This window comes from Bubalus kerabau, chromosome 19 (genome assembly GCF_029407905.1).
Source record: "Bubalus kerabau isolate K-KA32 ecotype Philippines breed swamp buffalo chromosome 19, PCC_UOA_SB_1v2, whole genome shotgun sequence".
Classification (NCBI taxonomy): domain Eukaryota; kingdom Metazoa; phylum Chordata; class Mammalia; order Artiodactyla; family Bovidae; genus Bubalus; species Bubalus kerabau.
The window spans coordinates 68,346,981-68,373,103 of record NC_073642.1 but is presented as its reverse complement, the minus strand read 5'-3'; the positions used below and the strand labels follow the sequence as shown (position 1 = coordinate 68,373,103).

The 26,123-nt window shown below is 60.2% G+C and overlaps 1 protein-coding gene across 1 annotated transcript; it reads right to left on the bottom strand.

Moving 5' to 3' along the window:
* Nucleotides 1-9,727: 9,727 nt before the first annotated feature.
* On the bottom strand, nt 9,728-25,825 carry LOC129633959 (exocyst complex component 3-like protein 4). The gene is given in 15 exon segments (XM_055555910.1): nt 9,728-9,920; nt 10,902-11,023; nt 11,666-11,818; nt 11,892-12,011; nt 12,803-12,917; nt 14,422-14,503; nt 14,696-14,798; nt 15,164-15,237; nt 15,240-15,285; nt 15,534-15,642; nt 16,579-16,934; nt 21,506-21,586; nt 24,071-24,169; nt 24,429-24,625; nt 25,816-25,825. Coding segments are annotated over 15 exon segments (1,860 nt in total).
* Between the last annotated feature and the right edge of the window lie 298 nt (nt 25,826-26,123).

The following is a 26,123-nucleotide window of genomic DNA, read 5'->3' as shown; positions in this document are numbered from 1 at the left end:
CCGCCCCCGCGGAAAACCCCCGGGCGGAGGCCAAAGCCGAGAGAGTGTGACGGCAGGCTGCCCGGGTCCCCGCGTACGGTGCCGCGCGCGCGCACCCCCTGATCGAGGCGAAGACTGCCAAGCTGGGGTGTCCGGGAAGGGCTCACTCTCTCCCACCAGCCTGGGCGGGGTGTCGGGGCTGGCTGTTGCCAGGCCTGAGTGGGGCCCCAGACCCGCACCCCCCAGAGGACAAGATGGGTTCGGTGCTGACCCATTGTCCGACAACAGCTTCTGATTGGCTGACTGGAAGGGGCCCTGCACTCAGGACCACTTTCCGAGCGTCACAGAGCCAGCACCTCGGGCAGCTCAGAGGACCTCCTAGCAACCCAGCTCACCCCTAACTGTGGGGAGTCCCCTTCCTCCCGCGAGGTGCTGGGGACTGTCCCGCCTAACTCTGAGGCTGACCGCTCAGAGGATCACCCCTTCGGGAGAGAGTGTTCCCACCCTGGGGGTCACTGTGGCCACACACATCCCTGGGGAGGTGGCCCCCATGGAAGAGGCTCCCTAAGGGACCGGGTGCTGGTCAGCCTTTGCCAGAGCACCCGCGCTGGTGCCTGGCATACACTCTCATCACCCAGCCTTCCTTAAAAAGGGGAAACGGCTCACAGAGGGTCCAAACCCACACCCAGGCCTGCAGGACTCCCACTGAAGCGCTTTCCCTTTCTGGGACCCAAGCTGGGTCAGGCCAGGTTCCTAAAGGCACCAGGTGGGGATCCCAACAGCTCAGGCTTGAGTCTCACTTGGCCTGGCTTTGTCCTCATTCAACGCGTCCTTGAGCAGGTCACACTGCTTTCTGGGCCTCAGTTTCCCATCTGAGGCCTGTTTCTCTGGGTCAGTCAAGGGGCCGGAGGGGAGCTGGGGAAGAGGACCTCTTCCTTGTTTCACATCCTAGAAATTCCTGCCCTCTGAAAAGGACCTTGCAGCTCAGGAATTTCCCGTCTGGGCACCGGCTTCCTTTTTGCTCCTTAATAGAGCTTCTGCTCCTCCCTCCCTTTTGTGTGCCCCCCTCCCCCCTCTCCTCTTGTTCCCTGCTCCCCCTGGAAACTGGGCACAAAGCTCTGCAGCCTGGGAGGCACAGCCAAGTGGGCAAGGCAGGGGGGAGATGGGGGTGCCCCTTGGAACTGAAAACTTCCTCTTCCTCCTTGGGAAAGGCAGCCGGGGACCAGTTTGGGGCTTGGACATTGATCCTGTCTCTGGACAGGGTAGGAGGGGGGTGGGGGGGTTGTTGTGGGAAGAGGGGGCTTCAGGAGGCTGCAGTAAGACAGACTCTACCCCCTTCTCGCCTCGTGGCCTCAGGGGTGACATTTTTCAGATCTGAACCAATGGTCACAGGGGGTCATTCCAGCTGCTCCCAGTGCATAGAGGGGAAGATTAAAGGACTGCCCCCCGCACCACAGCAAGTTCATCCAGCCAGAGAGGGTGATGAGGACATGATCCAAGGGGTCCTGGCCCACTGCCTCCGTGGCTGTCTGCTGTGGCCTCATTGTGCAATCCTCAGTCCTCCCTGCCAGCCTCCTCTTCTAACTCCAGATTGGGAAATCGCTGGAGAATCCAAAGTGCTCTGGGTCATGGAGGAGGGGACAGCGTCAGGCTCATAGACCCACCGCCCCCTCAGAGCCCCAGACCCTGATGGGCAGGGGCAGGAAGAACGCACCCGGGCAGGCTAGGCACCCCCTTACCCAGCTGCCATGATGCCTGCACTCCCTCCCCGGGGCCTCACCCAAGCTCCAGGCTGCAACTGGGGCATGGGAGATGCTGCCTCGCCCTCCTGTGGTTGCCCCAGTCACTTCCCCTTTCCCTGAGTTCCGGCATGAGGGTCAAGGGTCACTTCTGTGAAGCCCCCAGCTCAAGGGCAACCCTCTAACAATAGGGCTGCGTGGAGAGCCAAGGGGTGTGACCGTCAGTGGGGCCCAGGGGGCAGGAGCTATTCTTACCTGCTCTTGACAGATGAGGAAACAGTCCTCAGGAGACCAGACACTTCCAGAAGGAGCCACAGGCCAGCCAAGAATTCCACCCTCAGCAGGAAATGAGCATCAGATGCGAGTTGGGAGTGTCCCTGGTCAGCTGCTGTCCCATTACCCTCCTCCCCAGGGGACTGGGCCTCAGGCTGCAGGCCGGTTCCACCTGGCAGGAGGGCAGCAGGCAGGGGTGGACTGGCAGCAGACCCCCTAAGTCCAGCCCAGACATCAAGTGCCCCCACACCTGGCCCAGAGCTGTGGTCGGCTCCTTGCATGCAACCCAGGACTTGGGAGGACTTGTCATTTCTGCTTGGAAATGACAGGTGACTTTTTTTTCATTGTTGTAAAATTCTCGTAACCACATGCCGCGTTGGGACTATTGTCCGCCCACAGTGCAGCGGCGCTGAGTTACACGCTGTTATGCAGCCAGCACCGCCATCCATCCCCAGGATGGTTTTCACTTTGCAAAACTGAAACTCCATACTCATTAAACACCACCTCCCCTTTCTCAGCCTCCCACCAGCCTGGCATCCGTCATTCGACTTTCCATCTCTCTAAACTTGACCACTCAAAGTAGCTCATACAAGTGGAATCAAAGGGACAGTGTTTGTTTTTGTGACTGGCTTACATAACTTCACATAATATCCTCAAGGGTCACCCATGTTGCGGCATGTGTCAGAATGTCCTTCCTTTTAAAGCTTGAATAGCGTTTAGTTGTTTATCTTTTCATCTGTCCCCAGACACCTGGGTTGCTGCCACCTCTTGGCTGTTGTGAATAATGCTGCTGTGAGCCTGGGAACTCAACCAGCCCTGCCAAACCCTGCTTTTGGTTCTTTTGAGTAGACAGCTGACTTTTGTCCCCCTCCACAGGCGTCAGGCTCTTTCCTAAGTGTTTGTATGCGTTAACTGGTTGCATCAGACAATCTGATGAAATGGGTGCTTCTTAATTATCTCCTTACCACAGATGAAGAAATCAAGGCACAGATAGGTCCAGTCACGTGACGTTCAGTGGTGGAGCTGGGAGCCCGCACTAAACATATTGTGGTTCGGTCGTTCATTCGTTTTCCACGCTTTGCAACCCCACGGACTGCAGCACACCAGGCTTCCCAGTCCTTCACTATCTCCTGGAATTTGCTCCAACTCATGTCCATTGAGTCAATAATGCCATCCAACCATCTCATCCTGTCACCCTCTTCTCCTGCCCTCCATCTTTCCCAGCACCAGGCTCTTTTCCAATGAGTGTGCTGTTCAGTTCAGTTCAGTTCAGTTCAGTCACTCAGTCGTGTCCGACTCTTTGCGACCCCATGAACCGCAGCACGCCAGGCCTCCCTGTCCATCACCAACTCCCGGAGTTCACCCAGACTCACGTCCATCGAGTCAGTGATGCCATCCAGCCATCTCATCCTCTGTCGTCCCCTTCTCCTCCTGCCCCCAATCCCTCCCAGCATCAGAGTCTTTGCCAATGAGTCAACTCTTCGCATGAGGTGGCCAAAGTACTGGAGTTTCAGCTTTAGCATCATTCCTTCCAAAGAAATCCCAGGGCTGATCTCCTTCAGAATGGACTGGTTGGATCTCCTTGCAGTCCAAGGGACTCTCAAGAGTCTTCTCCAACACCACAGTTCAAAAGCATCAATTCTTCAGCGCTCAGCCTTCTTCACAGTCCAACTCTCACATCCATACATGACCACAGGAAAAGCCATAGCCTTGACTAGCAGACCTTTGTTGGCAAAGTAATGTCTCTGCTTTTGAATATGCTATCTAGGTTGGTCATAACTTTTCTTCCAAGGAGTAAGAGTCTTTTAATTTCATGGCTGCAGTCACCATCTGCAGTGATTTTAGAACCCCCAAAAATAAAGTCTGGCACTGTTTCCACTGTTTCCCCATCTACTTCCTGCTGTTACTTATCCCCTAATGTTGATCAGGGCTTCCCAAGTGGCTCAGCGGTGAAGAATCCACCTGCTGATGCAGGAGACTCAGGAGACATGGGTTTGCTCCCTGAGTTAGGATAAGCCTCTGGAGGAGGAAATGACAACCCACTTCAGGATTCTTGCCTGAAGAATCCCATGGACAGAGAAGCCTAGCGGGCTCCAGTCCATTGGGTTACAAAGAGTCAGATAGGGCTGAGAACGCGCACACACACACATCAACTGAAATACAGCTTGATGCATTTAAGCCAGCCGCAAGGAAGGACTGTCCGCCTGGCTTAGATGCAGAAATGGAAGGGTTTTTTGTTGTTGTTGTTGTTTTTTTTTTTTTTTTTTACTGCCCTCTACTCCTTTTTCATCTTTGAAAAAAAGAAGTATTTCCCAATCTGTTTCATGACCTCAATTAACCCTGCGGTCGGGTAATTGAGTCTTCGCCCTCAGCCTGCGCGGCAGCAAGAGGGGCTGATGCGGGCCAGAGAATATAACGCGGGTGGTGTGTGCTGAACGTCCTCCCTCGATTTCCACTCCCGGAGCTCCCAGGACGAGGGGGAGGAGACGGCAGAAGGGCGCGCATCCTGCCACAGGGCTCGGCAGGTGCCAGAAAGCCCGGTGCGTGCGAGAGATGGGACTGGAACAAACGGGCCTGTGGGTCGCTGGGTCTGGCCGCCCCTGGACGACCGCCGGGAGGGCAGGGCCGGGGGCGGGGCTCCTGCACGGCCCCGCCCACTTCTCTCCGGGCGATGACTTTGCACTTCCCACGGCCCCAGCCCGGCTCGCGCGCTGCTTCACCCCGCACTTCGCAGGGTCAGGTGACCCGGGACCCTTGCTGGGGCCTCCAGTTTCTCGGGGCTGTCCCCCTTCGCTCCCGAAGTGCGCTGGGCAGAGCCATCGGATCCTCTGTTGACAGGTGAGGAAACCGAGCCTTGGAGGCAACAAGTAGACGCAAAACGCTGAGGCCTTGAGGCTGGGATCTCTGCTGCCACCCAGCCTCCCCCAAAGGGGAAGTCACTTGCTCAGGGTCATTGGCAGCTGCACCTGACCTCGGCCCGAGTCTCCTGACCACCCCGAGGACCACGAGTGGTCAGGCCAGCTGACCAGGAGCCAGCCTCCCAGGCCAGCCCACCCCAGGAGAGCCCCATCGGGGCAGTGCACGCGACAGGCAGCCCACAAAGCTGCCTCCTTGTTAATAGCCCGCCCTTCCTCCAGGGAGGAAGCCAGGCCCTGCACTCCCGTCTGTGTTTGGCTGATGGGGAAAATGAGGCCTGAGGAGAAAGGGCTGGAGGTGCTAGAGGTGGGTGGGGCCACATGGGACAAAGCAGGGCCCGCTGGGCATAAGGACCCCAATCCCAGTGGCCTGCTAAGGAAGACACCACCTCCAGGGCACCAGGGAATCTCCACACCGGCCCCAGTGCCCTGGGTTCTTTCCTAAAAGGGCCTGGCTTTCCACAGCAGTTTTTGGTGGTGATCCAAGATGACCTGCTTCAGACCCGGGACTGCCCTGAGCCGGCAACCCGGCTCTTCTCCTCCAAGGCACAGTTTCCAGGAAAACAGCCACATACAGTCCCACCAGGGACAGAGCAGGTCACGTGGCAGGAGTTGTGGGAATCCCAGTGCTGCGCAGGGCCAGCCAAGGCTGAGGAGGAGGGAACCTGCCCCAAACCACCACCGCGCCTTCCCTTTCCTCCAGTCTGGGTGCTGGAACACCTCCTCATCCGGGGAGCTCTGCCCTCTGCACTTTGGAGAAGGAAGGCACGATAGTGGGGCCTGGGCACGGACCACTTGGACCCTGGGGCATTCCACCACCTCCATCTATGGTTCCTGTTTTTGGCTGAACTGAGCAGCTTGTGGGGGGCTCAGTTCCCCTGAGGAGGGATGGAACCCGAGCCCTTGGCAGTGACAGAGCAGAGTCCTAACCACTGGACTGCCGGGAAGTCCCCCAGCTGGGGCTTTAGACACATTGCTTCACCCCTGTGGCCTCAATCCTTTCTGGAAACAGAGCAGACACTCGCTTAGGGGGCTGCCAGAAGGGCTTCAAGGAGAGGGAGCATGTAAATAGCAATAATTGCCATCCTGAGGGAGTGCAAACAGGCAGGCTGGCCCTGGTCCTGCACATTTGCACTTTCTCCCCTAATGCTCCCAACATTATACCAGGAGCTGGGGCCCAGAGAGGTGGAGTAACCTGCCCAACGTCACACAGCTAGCAAGGTGCAGAGCTGGGCTCCCAGCTCCCAGCTGAATCCACAGCCTAATCCTTTATTAAAAAAATTTAAATACAGTTGATTTACAATTGATCTGCAATCAACTAATCTATATTAATTTTGATCACCCTGCCCAGTACAGGCGCACAGGCTGGCCACCCAGCGCTCCACACTGGGAGATGGCTGGAGAAGCACCATCTAGCCCAGGGTGGCCCAGTCCCAGCTCCTCCCCCCGGGGCCAAAGGATGGTGGGCAGACATTGACCTTGGTGGGAGGGGGACCCTCTGACCTGCTAGAGGTCCCTAAAGGACTCTGAGGTAGAAAAGGAGGAGGCGAGAGAGGGGACAGCGCGGCCTTGGGCATCCTGCAGCCCCTTCTTCCCCCTGGGGCAGCGATGGGGGCTCTGTGAGGACTGCAGCCCGGCCGCTAAGGGGGCCGCCCAAGTGTCCAGGGGCCCATGAAGTCCAGGAAGGAAGGGGCCACGGTCAGCAGACCAGGGAGGAGGAGGGAGCGGCTGCGCGGGCACGGAGGTGGCAGGCCGGCTGCCCCTCCTGGCGCCCCAGCTGCAGGGTCTCTGGCCAATCCCACCTACCCCTGAGCTCCACTCCTGCTGGGCACAGCCTCCCAGCATCTCCTGTCACAGAGGAGGGGACAGAGCCTCAGAGACGTCCGGGCCGGCTCACCTGCTGCGGGAGACAGCAGCTGAGACCCGAACACCCTTGAGCAGGGTTGGCCCCAGGCTGGGCGAAGGGCCACAGAGGGAACGTGCCCAGGTGGAGTGAGGGGGACACCAGGTCCCTCCTGTTGCCCAGGCTGTCTTGGGTCAGCAGGTTGGGTTTCCTGTCCTTGAAGCTGAGCATCCTGCCTTGGGCAGGCTGGCCCCCGCACCCTCTCACCCCTAGCCTCATCAAGGAGCCACAGGCTCAGGGCCAGAGACGACCCTCCATCCACAAAGGAGCCGCAGGAAATGTGGGCAATGGCAAAGCCAAGCTGAGCCCAAGGGGGAAGAGCAGGGGGCGGCACAGGGAGAAGGGGGTGGCCAGGCAGAGGTGGGGCCTGGGACCCGAGCTCTGGGGGCATGCAGGGTGTCTGCTGCACAGAGGAACAGACACTGGGCAAGCCCCACCCTCCACCATCCCTGGGCGCTGACAGGGGCTGGCACCTTCCAGGAACACACACATACGTGAACACACACACACGTGAACGCACACACACACACACACACGTACATGCTTCCTTATCAGCCAGACAACCTGGTCCTCAAGTCCGGAAGCAGCTCAGAGAGCCAGCCCTCTCCCCCATCCGTGCTTGGCCCAGACAATAGAATGGCCAGGGAAACACTTGGCTCTTCGCGAGGCCTCCTGGGACCTGGCGGTGGGCAGGGTCCTGAGCACAGCCCCTCAGCCCGGGACAGAATGGCCAATGGCCAGGGCCCTGGAACCGAGCCAGCTGGGGTGCCCTGGCCTCAGCCCTCCTTGCAGTCCCCGGCCTCCCTGGCTGCACCCCTCATATGAGCTGCCATCTGGCCTCCTATTCACCCCAACTCGGCCTTGGGAAGCTGACCCCAGCCCCTCACGCTCTGCTGGGCTCACAGGAACACAGCCGGGGCACACAAGCCACCTGGGCACAGAGGGTCCAGCCAGGAAAACCCTGCCTTTCTGGCTCTGGGCCTGGGTCTCTGCCTACATCCTTCCCGCTGCCACTCAGAGGCTGCTTAGCCCCTCCTTCCTCCCCGACTCCCCTGGGGCTGTTCCCCACTCGCAGGCCCCACCCACTTCAGGATTCACTGGTGGACCCCCCACCTCCACATCCAGGGTCTTTGCTGCTTTTTGATGCCAGGCCCAGTGGAACATGGGGTCATAGGTCCGCAAACCTGGCTTTATGGCAGGCCCTTGCTTCACTCCTGGCCTGGGAGGCACAGACAGCACCCCCATTTCGCAGCTGGAAAAAACAGGTGCAGAGAGGTGAAGAAACTTGCCTACAGTCTCCTGACTGGAAAGCAAGCACAACAACAAGGACTACGCCTGGCTCAGAAACCAGCCTGGACCCTCTGCCTGCAGCCCAGGGGCTCAGGCAGGGCCAGGCCCATCAGTCAGGGCCGCGGCCGGGGCTGCAGGAGGGGTCTCTTTGAGGGGCCGGGGACGCAAAGGTGTCGGGGGTGGCAGGGGCTCCCTGTGGAGAAGCTGGCCAGGACCAAACCAGGGCAAGGCTTCCTGTAGCACGGCCCTACCCGACCTCTGCCGGCCACCGGGCTGATTGTGGGGTCAGGCTGGCCTGTCAGTCCCCTGCCGCTCCCAGGGAAAGAGGCACCCCTTGGATACCTTCCCGCCGCCCCGCCAGCTATAGGACTTCAGGCCACCCGTGCTGGGGCCTGGTGTGAAGCAGCGCAGACCTCCATCCTGTGCTGGCCTCAGTTTCCCCACTGACACTAGGGCTGGCCGCCAGCGTCAGCACTCACACGCCCTGCCCCCACCCCACCCCTAATCATGGGGCCTGGAACCAAAACCCCTCCTCTTCTTCCTTCTGGCCCCGTGCCCGGGCAGGCTGTGCCTGGCACTTGCTCCTGACCCCCCAGGATCCCAACAGAGGGGAGGGTGGGGGAGAGGCAGCTGGTGTGGCCTCCCTCAGCGCCTCGCTGTCAATCCCCATCTCAGCGCTCTGCTTTCCTGGAAAGCCCCAGGTTGCCAACGCAAACGGGGTTTCCTAGCAGGCTTGCCTGCAGGCTGGAGCCAAATTTCAGTGCCACGTGTTCGAGAGAGAAAGACGAAGAGGGAGGTTTGCAGGGGTCAGGCCGGAGTAAGCTCCTTGCAGCCTCACGTCCAGAGCCAGGACCTGCAGGGTCCACCTCCACACACGCAGTCCAGGCTGACACTTGCCCTGCAGCAGCACACAACTTTCACTGCTGGGAAGTCCCTCGCACATCTAACCCAAACACCTCAAGCTGTAGAACAAGCTTTGGCCTTTCCTTGTCTGCCAGGGCGCAGGCTTGCTTAGAACAGGACAGAGCAGTGCCCACCCCTGCGGGGCGAGGCTCACTTGGCACGTGAGGCCAGGGCCCCTGGGGATCCGGGGTCGAAGTTTGTTTTGCTCTGTAACCACAGCGGTGGGCCTTCCCGGTTCAGACCTGCCTCAGTCTCCCCGTTGGTACAGTGGGCAGGAAAAGGGAGTCACCACGGAACCTCTGGCCGGCCCCTGGGTGTGTGGGGACACAGACCTTCTGTCTGAAGTCAACTTGGCCCCACCCCCCCCTTAGAGAGATACCATTTTAATTCATGTTTATTTAAAAAATAAATACTCTGTTCATTTTCACATTCAGGTGGGTGGGACAGTTAGGCAGGGAGGCCTTCCCGGGTGGGCAGTACCAAAGGGAACTTCTGCGCCAAACCCCCCTCCAAATGCCTGGAATGCCTCTCAGGCTTGCTGGCATGCCTGGCATGACCTCCTCCTGGCCATCAGAAGGAGGAGGATGGACGGTCCACCACTGGGGGCTTCAGGCCTGGGGTTGAGCTGAGGCTGCCTTCCAGGTGTCCCAGCTTGGGGCTCGGTGCCAGGGGAAGGTGGCCGCCCCTCCGTCCACTGGGGTCAGCCCCTTCTCAGGCCAGCAGCACTATATGCAGGTAACCAGCACGTCTATGGAGGTGGACAACTCCATCTCCTCGAAGAGCACGCGGCCCCCCGCAGCCCCGGAGCTGCCGGCCTTGGCCGCAGCCCTCAGCAGGGCCTGGGCGTGGCGCAGGAAGTGCTGGTTCCGACGGCGGCCCAGTCGGCGCAGCGCCAGGATGGCCAGCACGTGGTCCCGCCTGCAGAGACACGCGGGCCCCCGCTGCAGACTCAACAGCTCCAGTGACACCCCGGACCCCAGGGCGAGGGAGACCCCGGGGCTCGGACTGGAAGCATTAGGGCACCCAGCATTCCTGGGGGGTGCCGGGGTCTTGAAGGGTGCAAAGCCCGGCGGAGACGGGAAGAAGCAAGCCTGATGGGAACGGCCTCTGAGGCCCAGGCAGAGGTTCCGGAAAACTAGTGCGCTAAGGGAGGCAGCAGGGGGCCGCGGTGCCGATGCCGCGATGCCGGAGGGGGCAGGCAGGGGAGTCAGAGCCGCCCCGGCCCAGCGGCAACAGACAGGCACGTGCGGGTGGGAGGCTTGGCCCAGTGTGCCGCCCTTCCCGCCCCCGAGCACCCCAAGGAGCTGGAAGCACTGTCTCCCGCAGCGAGGGAGGGCCGGCCAGCCTGCGCAGGGAAACCCCGAGGGTCCAAAGGGAAACCTTCCAAACAGAAGGCGCAGGCTGGGATCTGAGGATTCTCCGGTGGGGCGGGGCGAGGCAGGGGACCGGGAAGGGGCTAGGCCCGGGCTTTCTGTAGCCTCCCCATCCTGGAATCTCCAAGGCCATGGAGAGATTCAGCTGGGATTTCCACGTGCGTGATGACTCAGCACCCCCCAAACACACACCCTAGGATCAAAGCCTTCTTCCTTCTGGCAGGTGTTGGGGCTTCCAGAAAGGGCTTTCTCCCGGAGCTGGGGGCCTGTGCCTTCCCCTAAGACTCGCTGGAGGAAGGGCTCCGGCTCCCTTCAGACTCCAGGGACCACAAGAGCGAATGAGGACGGCGAGATTAGAACACCGGGGAAGGGCAGAGACGATCCCACCAGGGCCCCCGCAGCCTGAGGGTCCGGGCCCGCAGGTTGCGCAGCCCGCACCTGCCCACGGAGGCCGGGGCTAGTCCGAGCCCCGCCCGGCGGCTCCCTCCCCGTCTCCTGTCCCCAGAACCAGCTCCGGGGTATGAACCTGATGTCGGGGTAGCTTCTGATGAGCGTCTGCAGGTGCCGCCCTATATCGTCTTTGTAAGTCTCGCCCAGTATGTCAGCCACGCACGGGATAGCTTGGCCCAGCCACGTGGCCTCGGAGCCCTGCGGAGACGCGGGAGCGGTGGGCCACCCTCGCCCCCAGCCCCCTTCCCGCCCCCGCCTGCAGACCCTCGGTTAGTGCCCGGTTTAGCCCTCCTGCAGCCACCACCGCGGCCCTACCGGGACCGCCTCCGGCCCCGCGGAAAGGGACGCGGCCGGGCTCAGGGTTCCTTTTCCCTCCCCACGACACGGCGCAGAGGAGGCTTTCCGTGTCTGCTCAGGTGGGTGAGCCCAGGCCCCGCGGGGAAGGCCTGCCTGGCATCAGACGGGGAGTCGGGGACCAGCGGCCCAGATGAGGGGTGTCTGTGTGGGGAGGACATGCCTGAGCTCGCTCTGCTGGGGGTGGGGTGGAGGAGAGGTCCGACACAGTCCCCGCCCATCAGACGCGGCTGCGACCCTCATCCCTCCCCTACACCGCCCTCAAAGTACATGCAAATAAACGCAAATATATGCAACGTGTCCTCCCCACCTGGCCCCTCCCTGGCACGCGGAAAGTGGGGCGATCCGCTTGTCAAAGCCGCCCACCGGGGGTCTCTTACAGGGGGCGAGATGAAACCAGACTGAGGGGGGCGCTATTGGAGGGTCCGCGGGCTGGAGAACCCCCAAGAAGGCCAGCGCCCCGGGGCAATCGGGCGATGCTCCTACCAAGCCCTGGAAGGTGCTGCCGATGGCCTGCGCCTCGAGGCCCATCTTCTGAGAGCCGCTCAGTTGGTCGACACCCCGGAGCCGCTCGCGGGGTCTCAGGGTCTGCTCCAGGTACTCGGGGACAACATAGCTGTGTGCCTGCTGCAGTCTCCTGTGGGGGGCCCGCAGGGTCACAGGGAGGAGCCCTGGGCACGCCCCTACCAGCGCCCGCCCCGCCCCCGGATACCTGGGCCAGGGGTGGGGCCATGTGCTCCAGGAGGCCCGAGAAGGCCACCACCTTGTCCATGACAGGCTGCAGCAGGTCCTGGGTCAGCCAGGCCTTGGTGCACAGGTCCCTGAAGAGCGGCTGGGGGCAGAGTGGTGGGCAGTCTGCCGAGAGCTGACCCCCAGCACCCACTAGACCCTCCCCTGGGCACCCAAGGCATGGCTCCGGACAGAGGCGAATCAGGCCAAAGGGCAAGTTGGCATCAGGAAGAAAGTCTGGGGAGCTGACCCCCTTCTCTAAGGTATCTTGGGGACAGCCCCTCTCCTGGCTCTAGACCTTTCCCTGAGACTGTCTCCTCCAGGCCCGGAGGCCCCGAGGGCAAGGTTGGAGTTTGAGCCTCTAGCCAGGCCTTGCCTCGGGAGTCCTGGGGGCGCCTTGAGGGGCTGGATGAGGCGCCATTCCCTGGATGCACCCTCTCTGAGGAGAGAGTCCTCAGAGAGTCTCAGAGTTTGTCTCTGAGAGGAGGAGACTGAAAGCGTTAGTCTCTTAGTCATGTCTGACTCTTTGTGACCGCATGGACTGTACCTCCGTCCATGGGATTCTCCAGGTAAGTATACTAGAGTGGGTTGCCATTCCCTTCTCCAGGGGATCTTCCTCACCCAGGGATCGAACCTGGGTGTCCTGCAATTATAGGTGGATTCTTTACCATCTCAGCCACCAGAGAAGCCCAAGGAGAGTGAAGGATGCAGGTAATTGTTTCCCAACTGTTCTTGCTCAGCTGGGAACGTGTCTGGGTTCCCTGCCTGCGCCCGAAACACCACCCCAACACGCCCCTATGGTAAATGAGGGCTGTGACTTGGGCCCCCAGGCTCCAGGACACAGGGCGCACCTGCTGGGCAAGGAAAGTGGGGAGAAAGGGCCCACCCCCTCACCTGCACAGCGCCCTGCAAGCCCTGGAGCAGCCGCTTCTGAAAGGCATGGGCGGCAGCCCCCAGGGCCTTCTCCAGCTCTCCAAAGCTTTCTGGGAACTTGGCCAGAAGGTGAGTCCTGGGAGGGGGGAGGGCCAGGAGGGGGCAAAGTGGGCAAGGGGTCACGGCCTGGCATACAGCCGTGAAGGCTGGGTGCCACCCCAGCTCCGATCACTCAGACTATAGTGTGAAGGGCAGCCCCCTGGGGCGGCACAGTGGAGAAGCCCTGGGAGTGGTCATGTGAGGGGGCAGCACTGAGTCCGGGAGCCGAGCACAGGGGGGTGGGCCAGGGAGTGATCGAGGTCCCACCGCATGGCAGGGCCCCCCTGTGGCAGGGCTGAGCCAGACCTCCATCCCTCCTGGTGACAGAACAGTGCAGCACAGCCCTTCCTGGCCCAGAGGCCCTGCTCAGACGCCCGTGAGAGTCGCTCAGTCATGTCCGACTCTTTGTGACCCCGTGACTGTAGCCCACCAGGCTCCTCTGTCCACGGGATACCCCAGGCCAGAATATTGGAGTGAGTTTCCATTCCCTTCTCCAGAGGATCTTCCCGACCCGGGGACTGAACCCAGGCCTCCTATATTGTAGGTGGATTCTTTATCCTCTGAGCTCCCAGGGAAGCCCTTTGAGCCTCATAACTGCCTCTCCAAATATCACAATGTCCCCATTTCATCATAGAGGAGGCTCTCCCAGTTTGCAGCCCAGGGACACCGAAGTGAAGTCTTTCAGTCGAGTCCAACTCTTGGTGACCCCATGGACTGTAGCTCGCCAGGCTCCTCCATCCATGGGATTTTCCTGGCAAGAGTACTCGAGTGGGTTGCCATTTCCTTCTCCAGAAAGGCTAAATTTCTACCAGGGGCTTGATCAGAGATGGCCTACACCAGAGTCCCCTGTGCCCAGGACCAGCCTGGCACAGTCTAGGGACAAAAGAGTGTTCGAGAGCCAGCACCTTATCACGGTTGTGCTTTGGGTTCCCAGATGCAGCAAGTACTGCCTGCGTGACCGTGGAGCAGCGGCGATGCCTCTCTGAGCCCCCACACTGCAGTCCCGTCTGGCCGTGGGGACATCACACCATCAGCAGTAGCTGATGCATCTTCAGTTGGGGGACACTACGGCTTGGCCTGGGGTGAAGGCTCTGGCCGCCCAGAGCGGAGGGCCACTGCCCCCTGGAGGCAGAGGAACCCAAGCCCCGGCACCAGCAAGGCCCTGGGGGTTGGGGAAGGGGGAGTGTCAGGGAGGGCTTCCAAGAAGAGAGAGGGTCCCTAAAAGGAAGAAGGCTGAGCAGGATGAAGGGAGGAGAGCATGGAGCCCTGGGTGGCAGGGATGAGCCGGGCAAGGGTGGCTGGAACCTTGGCCTCTGCTCAGCCCTGAAGCTCCCCGTGTCCCTGCCAGGGCCTCAGCTCTGCGGGGCCAAGGGAGGACCCCATCTGGGGGACAGGGGCGGGGACGAGCACGGAGAAGGGGTGCCCTCTGGGAGGCCTTCGGGCAAGGCCACCAAGGGGCCGCAGGGTCTGTGTCTGCGTCGCTGTTCCCAGGTCTCGCGCGCCCCCTGCCGGTCGCTCTGGGAACCGCGGGACAAACCCACCTGAGCTCCTGGCAGGCATTGATGCTGGCGCACAGGTTAGGCTCGCTCACCGCCCCCGATTCCAGAAAAGCCTTTTCGTACCCTGGAGCGGGGTACGCAGGGGCCTTGGAGACTCTCCCTGGCTGCTAAGACCCCGAGTCCGCCCTCCAGGCTTCTCCCTCCCAGTTGTCCGGAATCTCGGATTCCGAGGAAACAGGATGTGTGAGTTCCTCCCCAGGGACAACCAGCGTCCTGGCCACCCCGCCCACCACATCCCGGCCCAGGATTCGCCCGCACCTGTGCAGGAAGAGCCCCAGCGTCGGCACGCAGATCCCCAACGTGGTGGCCTCCAGCTCTGCGGAGATGGCGCCGGCCGCCTTCACGTGCTCCACCATGACCTGCGAGCCAGCGCTTCCGAGCCCTCGGTCCCGATGTCCCCAGCGCCCACCTCGTGGCGCAGGGACGTCTCTACCCTCCCTGATCTGCCTCCCAGTCTTGGCTCCGACTTCCAAGGGGCCCGATTTCCAGAGGGTCAGCCCTCCCAGCTTCGGACACTCACGTGGTCCACCCCACCACCACCCTCGCTAAGCTGGGAGCTGTGGCCTCGCTCTCCCAGCTTGGCTATGAGACCTGAAGACCTCTGACCGCGCACCCAGGTGGGGCCTCAGGCTCCTGTCCTATGGGGAGAGGCAGTTGTGACTGTGACTTTTAAGAGAGTCTCCACTGCCCGAGGCCCAAACACACGTCCTTCCCTCCAGCGCACCATGCAGACGTCAAAGGACAGCGACGTGTGGTAGAGGCCCTGCAGCACGTCGGGGGCGTCTGCAGCCGCCCAGGGCTCTGCTCCAGCTGCAGGATGCCATCGAAGCAGCTTGCGACCTTGGTCTTTGAGGGCCAGAGAAGGGGGCCGTGGTGAGTGAGACCCTCCCAGGAGGGAGGCCCCCCCCCCACCTCCAAGCCCTAGGGCGCACCCTTGGAGGCAAGGGCACCCCTGCCGGGACACAGGCCCACGCCGGAGGCCGCAGGGTGCAGAGAGGCTCAGACTCTGGGCACTGCGCCTCCCTAGCCCGCTGGCATTGACCACGCTCTACCTGGACCCCGGCCCCTCCGGCCCAGCCCTGCCCTGGTCTCACCTCCAGGAAGCTGGTGTAGTCCTCCAGTCGGGCCCAGACTTCCGGTGCCAGGAGAGGGGGCAGCGGCTCCCAGGGCAGAGCCTGGTCCTGGGAGCCCAGGAAATCAGGACTGGAAGGCAGGGCGGGGCCTGAAGGTCGGGGCGGGACTCTGATGCAGCCGCGGCTGCCCCCACTGCCCTCTGCCTTGGCTCAAAGCCTAAGGCCATCGCTGTGAGGCCCGGAATCTGGGCTTCCGTTCACACGCCCGGCCCCCCACCCCGCCCTCCAGGATTCCGTGCCAAACGCCCCTTCGCCCGACTTCCCACCTCAGGATTTCCTGGCTAAGCAGTCGGTGGAGCGTGCCCCGAAAGCATAAAGATGGCAGTCCGGATGGACCTCGACCCGCTTGCTTCGGGAGTGACCTCCACCCTCATGCTCGGATTCACCCAGGATTGAGCTCTAAACGACCCCAGGACCTTGCAGTTCAGGGTCCAGCTAGGATCCAGCCCACACCGGGGCGGGTGCCTGTCTGCAGCCACACAGAATATTAAGGAGCCCAGCACTTTGGCGCCCCCTCCAACTGCCCGTCGTCCTGGGGAGCTGGGGAGCGCTCAGGGGGACGGGAGATCCACCCCATCACGTTCTGCAGAGCCCTGAACCGAGGTGTCCATCCAAAGCAAGAGTGGGGGTGAAAGCCAGCCCTCAAGGAGCGCTGTGAGCCCGTGGTTGTGTCCAGCCTGGAGGGGGCGCCCTTGGCCAGTTCACTCAAAGGCCCCGCGTGGACTAGGGGGGACTCATTGGGCTCACCGCCTCGGAAGCAACCCCGCCCGGAGCGCTTTCCAGCTTCGGGAACCCGAGAGGGAGAGCACCAGGGTCTGGGATGGGGAAGAGAGAATGTCAAAGGGCTCCCGGATCTCGGATCTTGGGTGCCTAACAGCCAGCACTCTCCCGGGGAGGAAAAGGTGCCCTGTGCCCTTCAGAGCAGGTTCCTGAAGGCTTCGCGCGCGGGCAGTGCCAGCCCCTCCTTGCCCTCGCCCCACCCCGCGGCCTCCGGCCAGGGCCTCACCTGCTGTAGACGTTGGCGGCCCAGTCCAGCAGCACGTAGAGCTGCTTGCAGCCGCGGGTGTCGTGTGCGAGCTTCTGGAGGCGCCCGGCCACTGCGCCGTGGAAGGTACGCAGATAGGCCTCCCAAGCCGGGAAGACATGGGCCGCATTAGTGGGGTGCACCTCCCGCTGCACCTTCTGCAGGTTGCAGCAAACCAAAGCACCGAGCTAGGCCAAGAGCCTCGCCAAATTGGGGGCAGGGTTGGCCGCCCCCGGGGCCTCCTTGGCACCCGCCTGCCGCACGGCGTCCTCCCAGTACTGGCGCTTCTGCTCAAAGCGGAGCTCAACAGCCCTCGAGGAGGACGTCCACCCCTTTTTCTGGATGTTTCAGCACTGGACGGGGGTGAGGTCAGGCTGGAGGGGGCTGGCCAAGGCCACCGGGGGCTTATCGAGGCCTTGCAGCCTGCAGGGAAGGCTGTGGGAGGGGCCTTGCTGCTGATGCTGCTGCGGCTCAGTGGCTTCAGTCGTGTCCGACTCTGTGCCACACCAGAGATGGCAGCCCACAAGGCTCCCCTGCCCCTGGGATTCTCCAGGCAAGAACACTGGAGTGGGTTGCCATTTCCTTCTCCTTGGTTCTATATTTAACCAGGGGCTGATGGCTCCCAACTCTCTTCCCCACTGCATGCCCCCCCCCAACCCCTCGGCCCCGTAGAGGACCAGGAGGGGGTCTCTAGGGCCTGGGGGCCTGGGCACAGGGCCCTCATCACCCTCAAGCTCCCCCAGGCTCTGCTCACTCCCCACCGCCTTTCAGCCCCGCCTGGCTGTTGGGGAAAAAGAAGAGAAACTTCTTGGCCTGCTGGGACCTCCCACCCACCCCACTGTGTAAAGACAAGTTGAAGGTGGTGGGGGCCAGCAAGTTCTCACTTCAGCCCAAGGAACTAGGGCCCAAAAGAGGGCAGGATCTGCTGAAATCACGGACCAACCAGAGGCTGAGCCACCCCCCATCCCCAGGCCACCCCCCACCATGGGGACAAAGGCCAGGCTGGAGCCAGCACCTGACCCTTGGGTGATATTGGGCTGGAGTGGCCTCTCCCCAGGTCTCTGTGTGCCTGGGGTGATTGACACCAGGACGGGCAGGGCCCAGCCCCTAACCCACCCCCCTCCCCCCATCTGCCAGCAAGATGTCCTTCCAGGGGACAGACATGCAGGGGGTCACTGAGGCCTACCTTCCTCTCCCACAGGTGGCTGAGCAGCTGGAAGGAGGCTGTCTGGAGGGAGGGGCCGGCCCAGGTGCTCCATGCGGGCCTTATCAGCCCCGCTCTGGCCACAGGTCTTGGTTCTCCCAGATGCCAGGACTCAGGGACCGTGCCCTCAGATCAGCCCTAACACAGCAGGGAGCATCGTGCCAGTGGCCATCTGTCTCCCCCTGCACCCTGCACCATGCCCCCCAGCGCCCAGCAGGGGCAGGAGTGGTGATGCAGGATCCATTCCAGCCGGGCCCAGCCTGCCCCGCTCTGGGCTCTGTCTCCAGGGAGTGTGGGGGCAGGACAAGCCAGACTACCTTGGTTGGCAAGAGCTCACACTTAGTAAGCACCTACTGTATGCTCGGTCCAATGCCTGGCACGTGTCAGATCCCCATGACAACAAAGTGACAGGGTGTCATTCACCCCACTTCATAGATAAGGAAACAGGCTCAGAGAGGGGCAGGGTCTTGCCTTAAGCCACACAGCTCAGGGGCTGGGAGTCAGGACCAGCCTGGGTCTGGCTAGGAACCTGGGAGCAGAGGCTGAACCCTGTCTCCCAATACCAGCAGCCCAGCATTGCTGCCCAGGGAACCCTTTCTTCTGGCAGAGGGTCCGAAGGTGGGCAGGCTGCCAGATGCCAGGAGTGGCATCAGACTTGAAATTCTCCCAGGAAGCCGAGGGGAAAATTCTGGGGGAAGAGGGGCAGCTGCCGGCTGGGTCTCACGGGAGGTAACAGAGGCAGAGACTTGAAACCCAGCCACCCTGCCTGACCACCTCGTCCCAAAGCCCATCGAGGCCCCCCTGGTGTTCCCTCTGTCCCCTGCTCCCTGAATCCTGCTTCAGCAGCTTCCCAAGTCATTCTTGACCTTCACGAGGCACAAGTCAATCAGGTCACTCTCCTGCTTTAAACCCTTCCGTGGCTCCCCACAGCCTGGCATTTGAAGCCCCCTCGCCCCCCATCATGGTCTGTACTTCCTCCAGCCTCACTCCCGGGCCTCCTGGGCCTGCACCCAGCCAGCCTCCCAGCTTCTGCTCAGGCAGCTCCTTCTCCCAGCCTCTCCCTCTGCTCCCCACAGCTGACCTGGGTTTCAGAGGCTAGGGTGCAGTTGCCTCCACCTCCGAGCAGTCCTGGGGCTGTGCTGTAGCACCTGCCTGCTCATCAGGCCCCCGGACTGGCCCCTGGCGATGGGGCCTCCTCACTGGCCTGGGGACCTCTGCCCATCCACCCTTCCGTCTCCCCGGAGGCAGCCTGCGGGGGCAGTGAGCCTTCAGTGTGAGGGTCATCCCTGCCTGTGCGGGCCCTCTCGGGCATCAGGCTGGTGTCTTCTAGGCTGCAGACTCCCTGCTGACTCTGCCGTGGCCCCGGCCCCGGGCCTGCCTCCCCACCCATGGGGCCTCTTCCTGGCTCTTTCTCTCTGTTCTATTGCCCTGAGTGTTCAGAGGCCCTGGCCCCTGCACCTTGGCCTCAGCTGAGCTTCAGGAGCCAGGAGACGCAGCCCTGGGCTGCGCCCTGAGGCCCATGTTCTCCAGGTCAGGGCATCACGCCCACTGCAGGGCCAGGAGCAGGGGTGGGAGCACCACCCAGAGGCCATGCTTACTCGAAGCTCCCAGCTGAGGCCACCCTGTCTGTGACCAAGTCAGGTCTGGGCTCCTCTCAGCACTGGATATCTCCACCCCAGCTCCCCCCCCCTTTTCCCAGGCCTGCCCTCCTATAGTGGCCCCTCCCAGGTATCCCATCGCAGTCCCAATCTTGCCACCTCCCCAGGGCCTGGGCCAGCACCCCATCCTTCAAAGCTCCAAAGTAGCCAGCTGGGGCAGAGGACGGCGTCTCCCTCGTAGTCACAGGTCCTAACTGTACTCCTTCCTATACCCCCTGGATTCCATCTCCTTAGAGGGGTCGGGGGTCTTGCCAGAATATAAACCTCCTTTAAAGCCCTTCTCTGCTGGGTAAGATTCTTCTGAAATAAGGAAGAAGACAAGCATGTGTGTTCTGAGGGCATTCAACATTTGCCTAGAAGAACTAGTTAAGTCAATAAGGCAAGAAAAATGAATAAGAGGTATAAATATTGGGAAGGACCTGATAAGAATGTCATTATTTGGAGGTGCTATGATTACCTGCTTAGAAATAGCTTTCTGACACTCCAGAAAAGCCTATTTTCAAAAAGTTCTTAACCGGACATGGAACAATGGACTGGTTCAAAATTGGGAAAGGAGTGCGTCAAGGCTGTATATTGTCACCCTGCTTATTTAATGTCTAAGCAGAGTCCATCGTGTGAAATGCTGGGCTGGATGAAGCACAACTGGAATCAAGATTGTCGGGAGAAATATCAATAAACTCAGCTACGCAGATGACACCACCCTTATGGCAGAAAGTGAAGGAGAAGTAAAGAGTCTCTTGACGAAGGTGAAAGAGAGTGAAAAAACTGGCTTAAAATTCAGCATTCAACAAATGAAGATCATGCCATCCAGTTCCATCACTTCATGGCAAATAGATAGGGAGAATGGAAACAGTGACAGACTATTTTCTTGGACTTCAAAATCACTGCAGATGGTGACTGTAGCCGTGTAATTAGAAAACGCTTGGTCCTTGGAAGAAAAGCTATGACAAACCTAGACAGCATATTAAAAAGCAGAGACATTACTTTGCTGACAAAGGTCTGTATACTCAAAGCTATGACTTTACAGTGGTCATGTATGGATTTGAGAGTTGGACCACAAAAAAGGCTGAGTGCCGAAGACTCAATGCTTTTGAACTGTGGTGTTGGAGAAGACTCTTGAATCCCTTGGACTGTAAGGAGATCAAAACCAGTGAATCCTAAAGGAAATCAATCCTGAATAATTATTGGAAGGATTGATGCTGAAGGTGAAGTTGTAGTACTTTGGCCACATGATGCAAAGAGTTGACTCATTAGAAAAGACCCTGGTGCTGGGAAAGATTGAAGGCAGGAGGAGAAGGGGACGACAGAGGATGAGATAGTTGGATGGCATCACCGACTCAATGGACATAAATCTGAGCAAACCCCGGGAGATGGCGAAGGACAGGGAGGCCTGGCGTGCTGCGGTCCATGGGGTCGCAGAGTCGGACACGACTGAGCGACTGAACAACAACAACAAAAAGGCACGTAAAAGCCTTCCCTTCTTGAGGCTTTCCTGGTAGCTCAGTGGGAGAAAATCCACCTGCCAACGCAAGAGAAATGGGTTCGATCCCTGATCCGGCAAAATCCCATATGCTGCGGGGCAACTGAGCCCTTGCACCCCAACTATTGAGCCTGTGCTCCAGAGCCCCGAATGGCAGGTACTGAAGCCCGCGTGCCTAGAACCTGTGCTCCACAAGGAAAGAAATCACTGAGATGGGAGAGGCCTGCCCTCCACAACGAGAGCGCAGCCCCCACTGGCCAGAAGCAGAGAAAAGCCCTGCAGCAGTGAGGACCCAGCACAGCCAAAAACAAATCAGTAAATACCAACTTTAAAGGCTCCCCTTAGTACAGCCACCAAATAGAGCCCTTGTCCCCACCCCGCACTGCCATCCCCCTCAGGAGAGGCACTCACTCCTCCTTAGCTCGGCATGCAAGGCTGTACCTGGCCCCTCCAGTTTCTTCTACTCTGTCTCTCACTCACTCGCTCACCCACTCTGATCACTCGGATACACTCACGTGTCCTCCGCACCTTTGTACAGACTGTCCTCTCTGCCAACAGCGACCTCACCCTCACCTTCTCCAGCTGCTTCGTGGCTCCTTCACGGCTCAGCTCAGGTGGTTCCTCCAGCAAGAAGTCTTCCCCGACCCCCTGAGCCCCAGACCACAGTCAGGACCTCCTGCTCCGCGCCTGGTTCCTGACCTGCGCATGCCTCCTCCCATGACGGAGGGGCACTTCCAGGGTCGGGGGCATCTTCCCCTTGACCAGGAGCCCCCCAGGGCAGGGAGTGGGGCTGACCCAGCGTCCAACCATGGCAGGTGCCCAAGGAACACAGAGAAGCAGTTTCATGTAGGCGCATCCGCCCGTGGGTGTGCAGCCACTTTTGTGACTGGTGTCCCCTGGTGTGTGTGCCTCAGACGGTCTGTGAGTGGCTGTGTCCGTGCGTCTCCATCTGTCTGCGTGTCTTCATGTCCCTGTCTGTCTGCTTCTGTGTGTGTGTGCGCGTGTTCACTATGACTTGAGCTGGCATTCTGGTCTGGGCTCTAAGCTGAAGCCATTAGCCTGGAAGGCCACTGGCAGAACCGGAATTTTCCCTAAGCCCTTGAATCCCCGCCTCCTGCCCACAACACCCCAGAGGCCCTCCTCCTCTACCTGCGTGGACATACCTGCGGGGTGAGTAGACGCTGGGCCCCAGGCAGAGCAGGGCCACCAGGAGAAGCCGGCGGGGCCAGGCCCTCAGAGCGGGACCCGGGCGATGGGGCCTCTGGAGCAGCCAGGGGGACTGACCCACAGCTGGGGCTTTCCAGCTGCGGTCACATCAGCCGGCCCCCGCCCCACCCCCAGCTCCACCCTCCTCCAGGAGCCCCGCTTTCACTTTCAGATGTCCGCCCCCTGCCCCCCGCCCTGCTCAGAGGCAATCAGGCCAACCTTTGATTCCTGCAGCAGTGGGGAGCCCAGCCCAGGCTCAGGTCAGGGGCCCTGGTGGCTGTTGGCTTAAAAAATTGGGACTGTCCCAGACAAATTCAGACATTTGATCACTTAAAATGTAAAGTGTGCAGCAGAAACTAACACAGCATTTTAATTCAACTCTACTCCAACAAACAAACAAAACAAGGTAAACTGAAGAATTTGGTCTTTACCCTAAAACCAGTGGGGCATCTTTGGTTTTGGGGCACTTTTGTTGGCTTGGCCTTTTTTTTTTTTAACTGAGGTATAATACATGTGTTTGTGTGATGAGTTGCTTCAGTCATGTCCAACTCTTTGTGACCCTGTGGACTGTAGCCTGACAGGCTTTTCTGTCCACGGGATTCTCCAGGCAAGAATACTGGAGTGGGTTGCCGTGCCCTCTTCCAGGAGGTCTTCCTGGCCCAGGGATTGAATACGCATCGCCTGCATTGGAGGGTAGATTCTTGACCACTGAGCCACCTGGGGAAGCTCCATAACACACACAAGAGTACAAATATTTAAGAGCATGGTTTCTTGTTTTGTTTTGTACCCTGGTGGCTCAGTCAGTAAAGAGTCTGCCTTTAGCATGGGAGACCTGGATTCGATCCCTGGGTCAGGAAGATCCCCTGGAGAATGAAATGGCAACACGCTCCCATATTCCTGCCTGGAGAGTTTCAAGGACAGAGGAGCCTGGTAGGCTACAGTCCATAGGGTCACAAAGGGTGGGACAGGACTCAGTGACTTCTAAAAAAAATTTTTTTTTCCTTTTTCTTGATTAAACTTTATGTATGTATAGACCCATATGGCAAGATGGATCAAGATATAGAATGTTCCTAGTCCTGCAGCACATATTTCCCCTGATGTATCCACTACTCTGACCTTTAACACCAAAGATTGTTTATGCCTGCTTTTTAAAAATTAAGGTATAATAGCAGTGACATGCCCTACTCAAGTGTACAGTTTAAGACTGTTCTTTATATGGAGTCCTGCATAACCACCATCCAAGTCAAATTACAGAACATTCCTAGAAGCCCACAAGGCTCCCTGCTACCCAGGGCACTCAATGCCTCCCCAACAGAGGTAGCCGCTATTTTGGTTTTATGTCCCTAGGTTCGTTTCCTCACAGGCTTCTTTAGTGCGCCGTCTGCAACACCATCTGCAACGCCATCTGCTCGGCCTGGCTGGCCCGGCTCCTCCTGAAGCTGCCCGCTCGCCCCTCCTCCCACTTCAGGGATTCCCTAAGTTTGGATGAACTCCGGGAGTTGGTGATGGACAGGGAGGCCTGGCGTGCTGCAGTTCATGGGGCCGCAAAGAGTCGGACACGACTGAACTGAACTGAACTGAACTGAACCCTACACAGTCATTGGAAAAGACCCTATGCTGGGAAAGATTGAAGGCAGGAGAAGGGAACGACAGAGCATGAGATGGCTGGATGGCATCACTGACTCGATGGACATGAGTTTGAGTAAGCTCCAAGAGATGGTGATGAACAGGGAAGCCTGGCGTGCTGCAATCCATGGGGTCGCAGAGTCGGACACGACTGAGTGACTGAACGGAACTGAACCCTACATCCTGGCTCCCCAGCCCTTGCCTGATCATCCCCACGCCTCAGTGACCCCCCACAAGTTCTAGGCTGCCCCTCCTCTTCCGACGCCAAGGGTTTCTCTGGGTGCAGATATTCACCATTACCCTCCTTCCCCAGACACACGCATAAACCCGCAATCTGAGTACCAGCCCAGAGGGAACGGCAGGCCGCTTCCTACCAAACTGCCACCCCAAGGCATCTATCTGCAAGGAGGGGACGGTGGGCAGTAGAGTTTGAAGCGGGTGCATCACGAATTCATGGGGCGCTGGGTGGCCCCTCTCCGGCAACCCCACCCAGCCCGGGCCTCAGTCTTCAGCCCGTTAAGTAGGAGCAGGGCTTGCCTTTTCCCAAAGGCCGCTCCCAGCTCAGAGGAGGCCCGGCTTTAAAACACCCCGTCGTGAGGTCGAAGTCGCCAGCACTGCGGCAGCAGGGCAGCCTTGACGCTCGCCTCAGCGCACCAACCCCGAAGCCCCCGGGCAGGCCAGAGCCCGTGGGCATCGCCTCGCGCCTCGGGGGCCCCTCCTGGACCGCGTCACGCGGGCCCCGCACACAGGCGCCGGGTCCCTCACCATGTGCCGCGTAGCACTCCACTGTCTGCACCACGGCAGTAATTTCCCTGGCGTCTACTGATGCACACTCAGGGGGTTCCCAGTGCTTTGCTACGACAAGGGAAGTGACTGTCCTGCTGCCTGTCGTTTCTCATGGATGTTAGACAGTTGATAAGATTCATTCATAGGAGCAGAATGGTTCCCAGGAATCTCTGTGGGTTTCACTGATCTTGCTGAGTGGCCCTCCGTGGGGGCTGTGAAATCACACTTCCAGAGCAGTTTTGGGGGTGGCTCCTGGTGACTGTCAGCCTCGCCAGACACTGTCGTCACCCACACACTAGGGGTTTGGGCAGTCTATTCTTTTTAAATATTTTTAATTTTTTGACCATGCCATGTGGCATGCGGGATCCTAGTTCCCCAACCAGGGACCAAACCCGTGACCCCGCAGTGGAAGCTCTGAGTCTTAACCACTGGCCCACCAGGGAAGACCCGGGAGATTTGGGCAGCCTAATGAGCCACCCTCCCTTCCTGCGCATCTTTCAAACCAGAAACCCCAGGCGTCCCCCCAGGACTCCCCTGGCTGCAAGGAGGCCCCGAGGCCCCGCGGTCCCCGTTGGGATGGAAATGAGGCTTCCCCTGCCTCCCTGCCCTGGGCCAGGCTGACCTCCCCGTCTCAGCCCTCACAGACCAGGCCTCTTCTTGGGCACCCTGGCACTTCTCAAGGGCTCCCTGTCCTCCCTGTGGCATCCCCACTCTCCCTACAACAGCCAGAGAGTTCTTTCCCAGTCACAGATCACAGCAAACTGCCTCTTCAGAGTCTCTAGTGCTCCCCCCTTTACAGTGAGTGGAGTGGAATGAGTGAACCCCAAGGCCCAGCCCCAACCAAGGCCCCCTCGGTGCCAGCCTGCCACTTCGGGGGGGCTTGCTTGACTCCCCACTCCCGGCCAACCCTGCCTTGAGCTCTTTCTTTCCCTAAAACCTGAGCCCTTCCCAGGTGCTAGGCTGTTTCCCTTCCGGTGCTGCCCCTCCCCGCTCTGTGCACATGCCTGTCCCCTGCCACAGTCCCCACCCCCCAGTGAGTACTGCCCGTGGCCACAGCGCGACTGCCCCACCCCATAACCGCTGCATCACTCCATGCCATCTGCTGGGCACTTGAACCTGGACTGTTTATTAACTTGCTCCCTGTTCCTTCCGGGCCTCCCAGGGATGTGAGCCCTTCAGGGAGAGCCCGGCCTGCCCTCCCCACTGCTTCCCTGCAGGGACAGGGCAGGGTTGGAGGGTCCCATCCACGCTTGTCCCACCGCTGACCATGGCCTCCCTCCCAGTTCACAGGAGCCTGGATGGGGGCCGGGGCCGGGGGCCCTCACCCACGACCTGCCCTCTGTCCCCTCTGCCCAGCGACCCACTCCGCGCCTCTGGGGTGAATCCTTCCCTTAAAGGAATTTTCCTTCTGTGACCAGGAAGTTACTGATGCAGAGCCCTTGGTGGAGGGGCCGGAGCTGGTGACCCCGCGGGACCTTAGCGGCTCTCCCCCTCCTACAGGGACAGCATGGATGGCGGCCCCCACAGCGCCAGCATGGAGTCCACCTTGCCGGCTCCCCGACCCCAG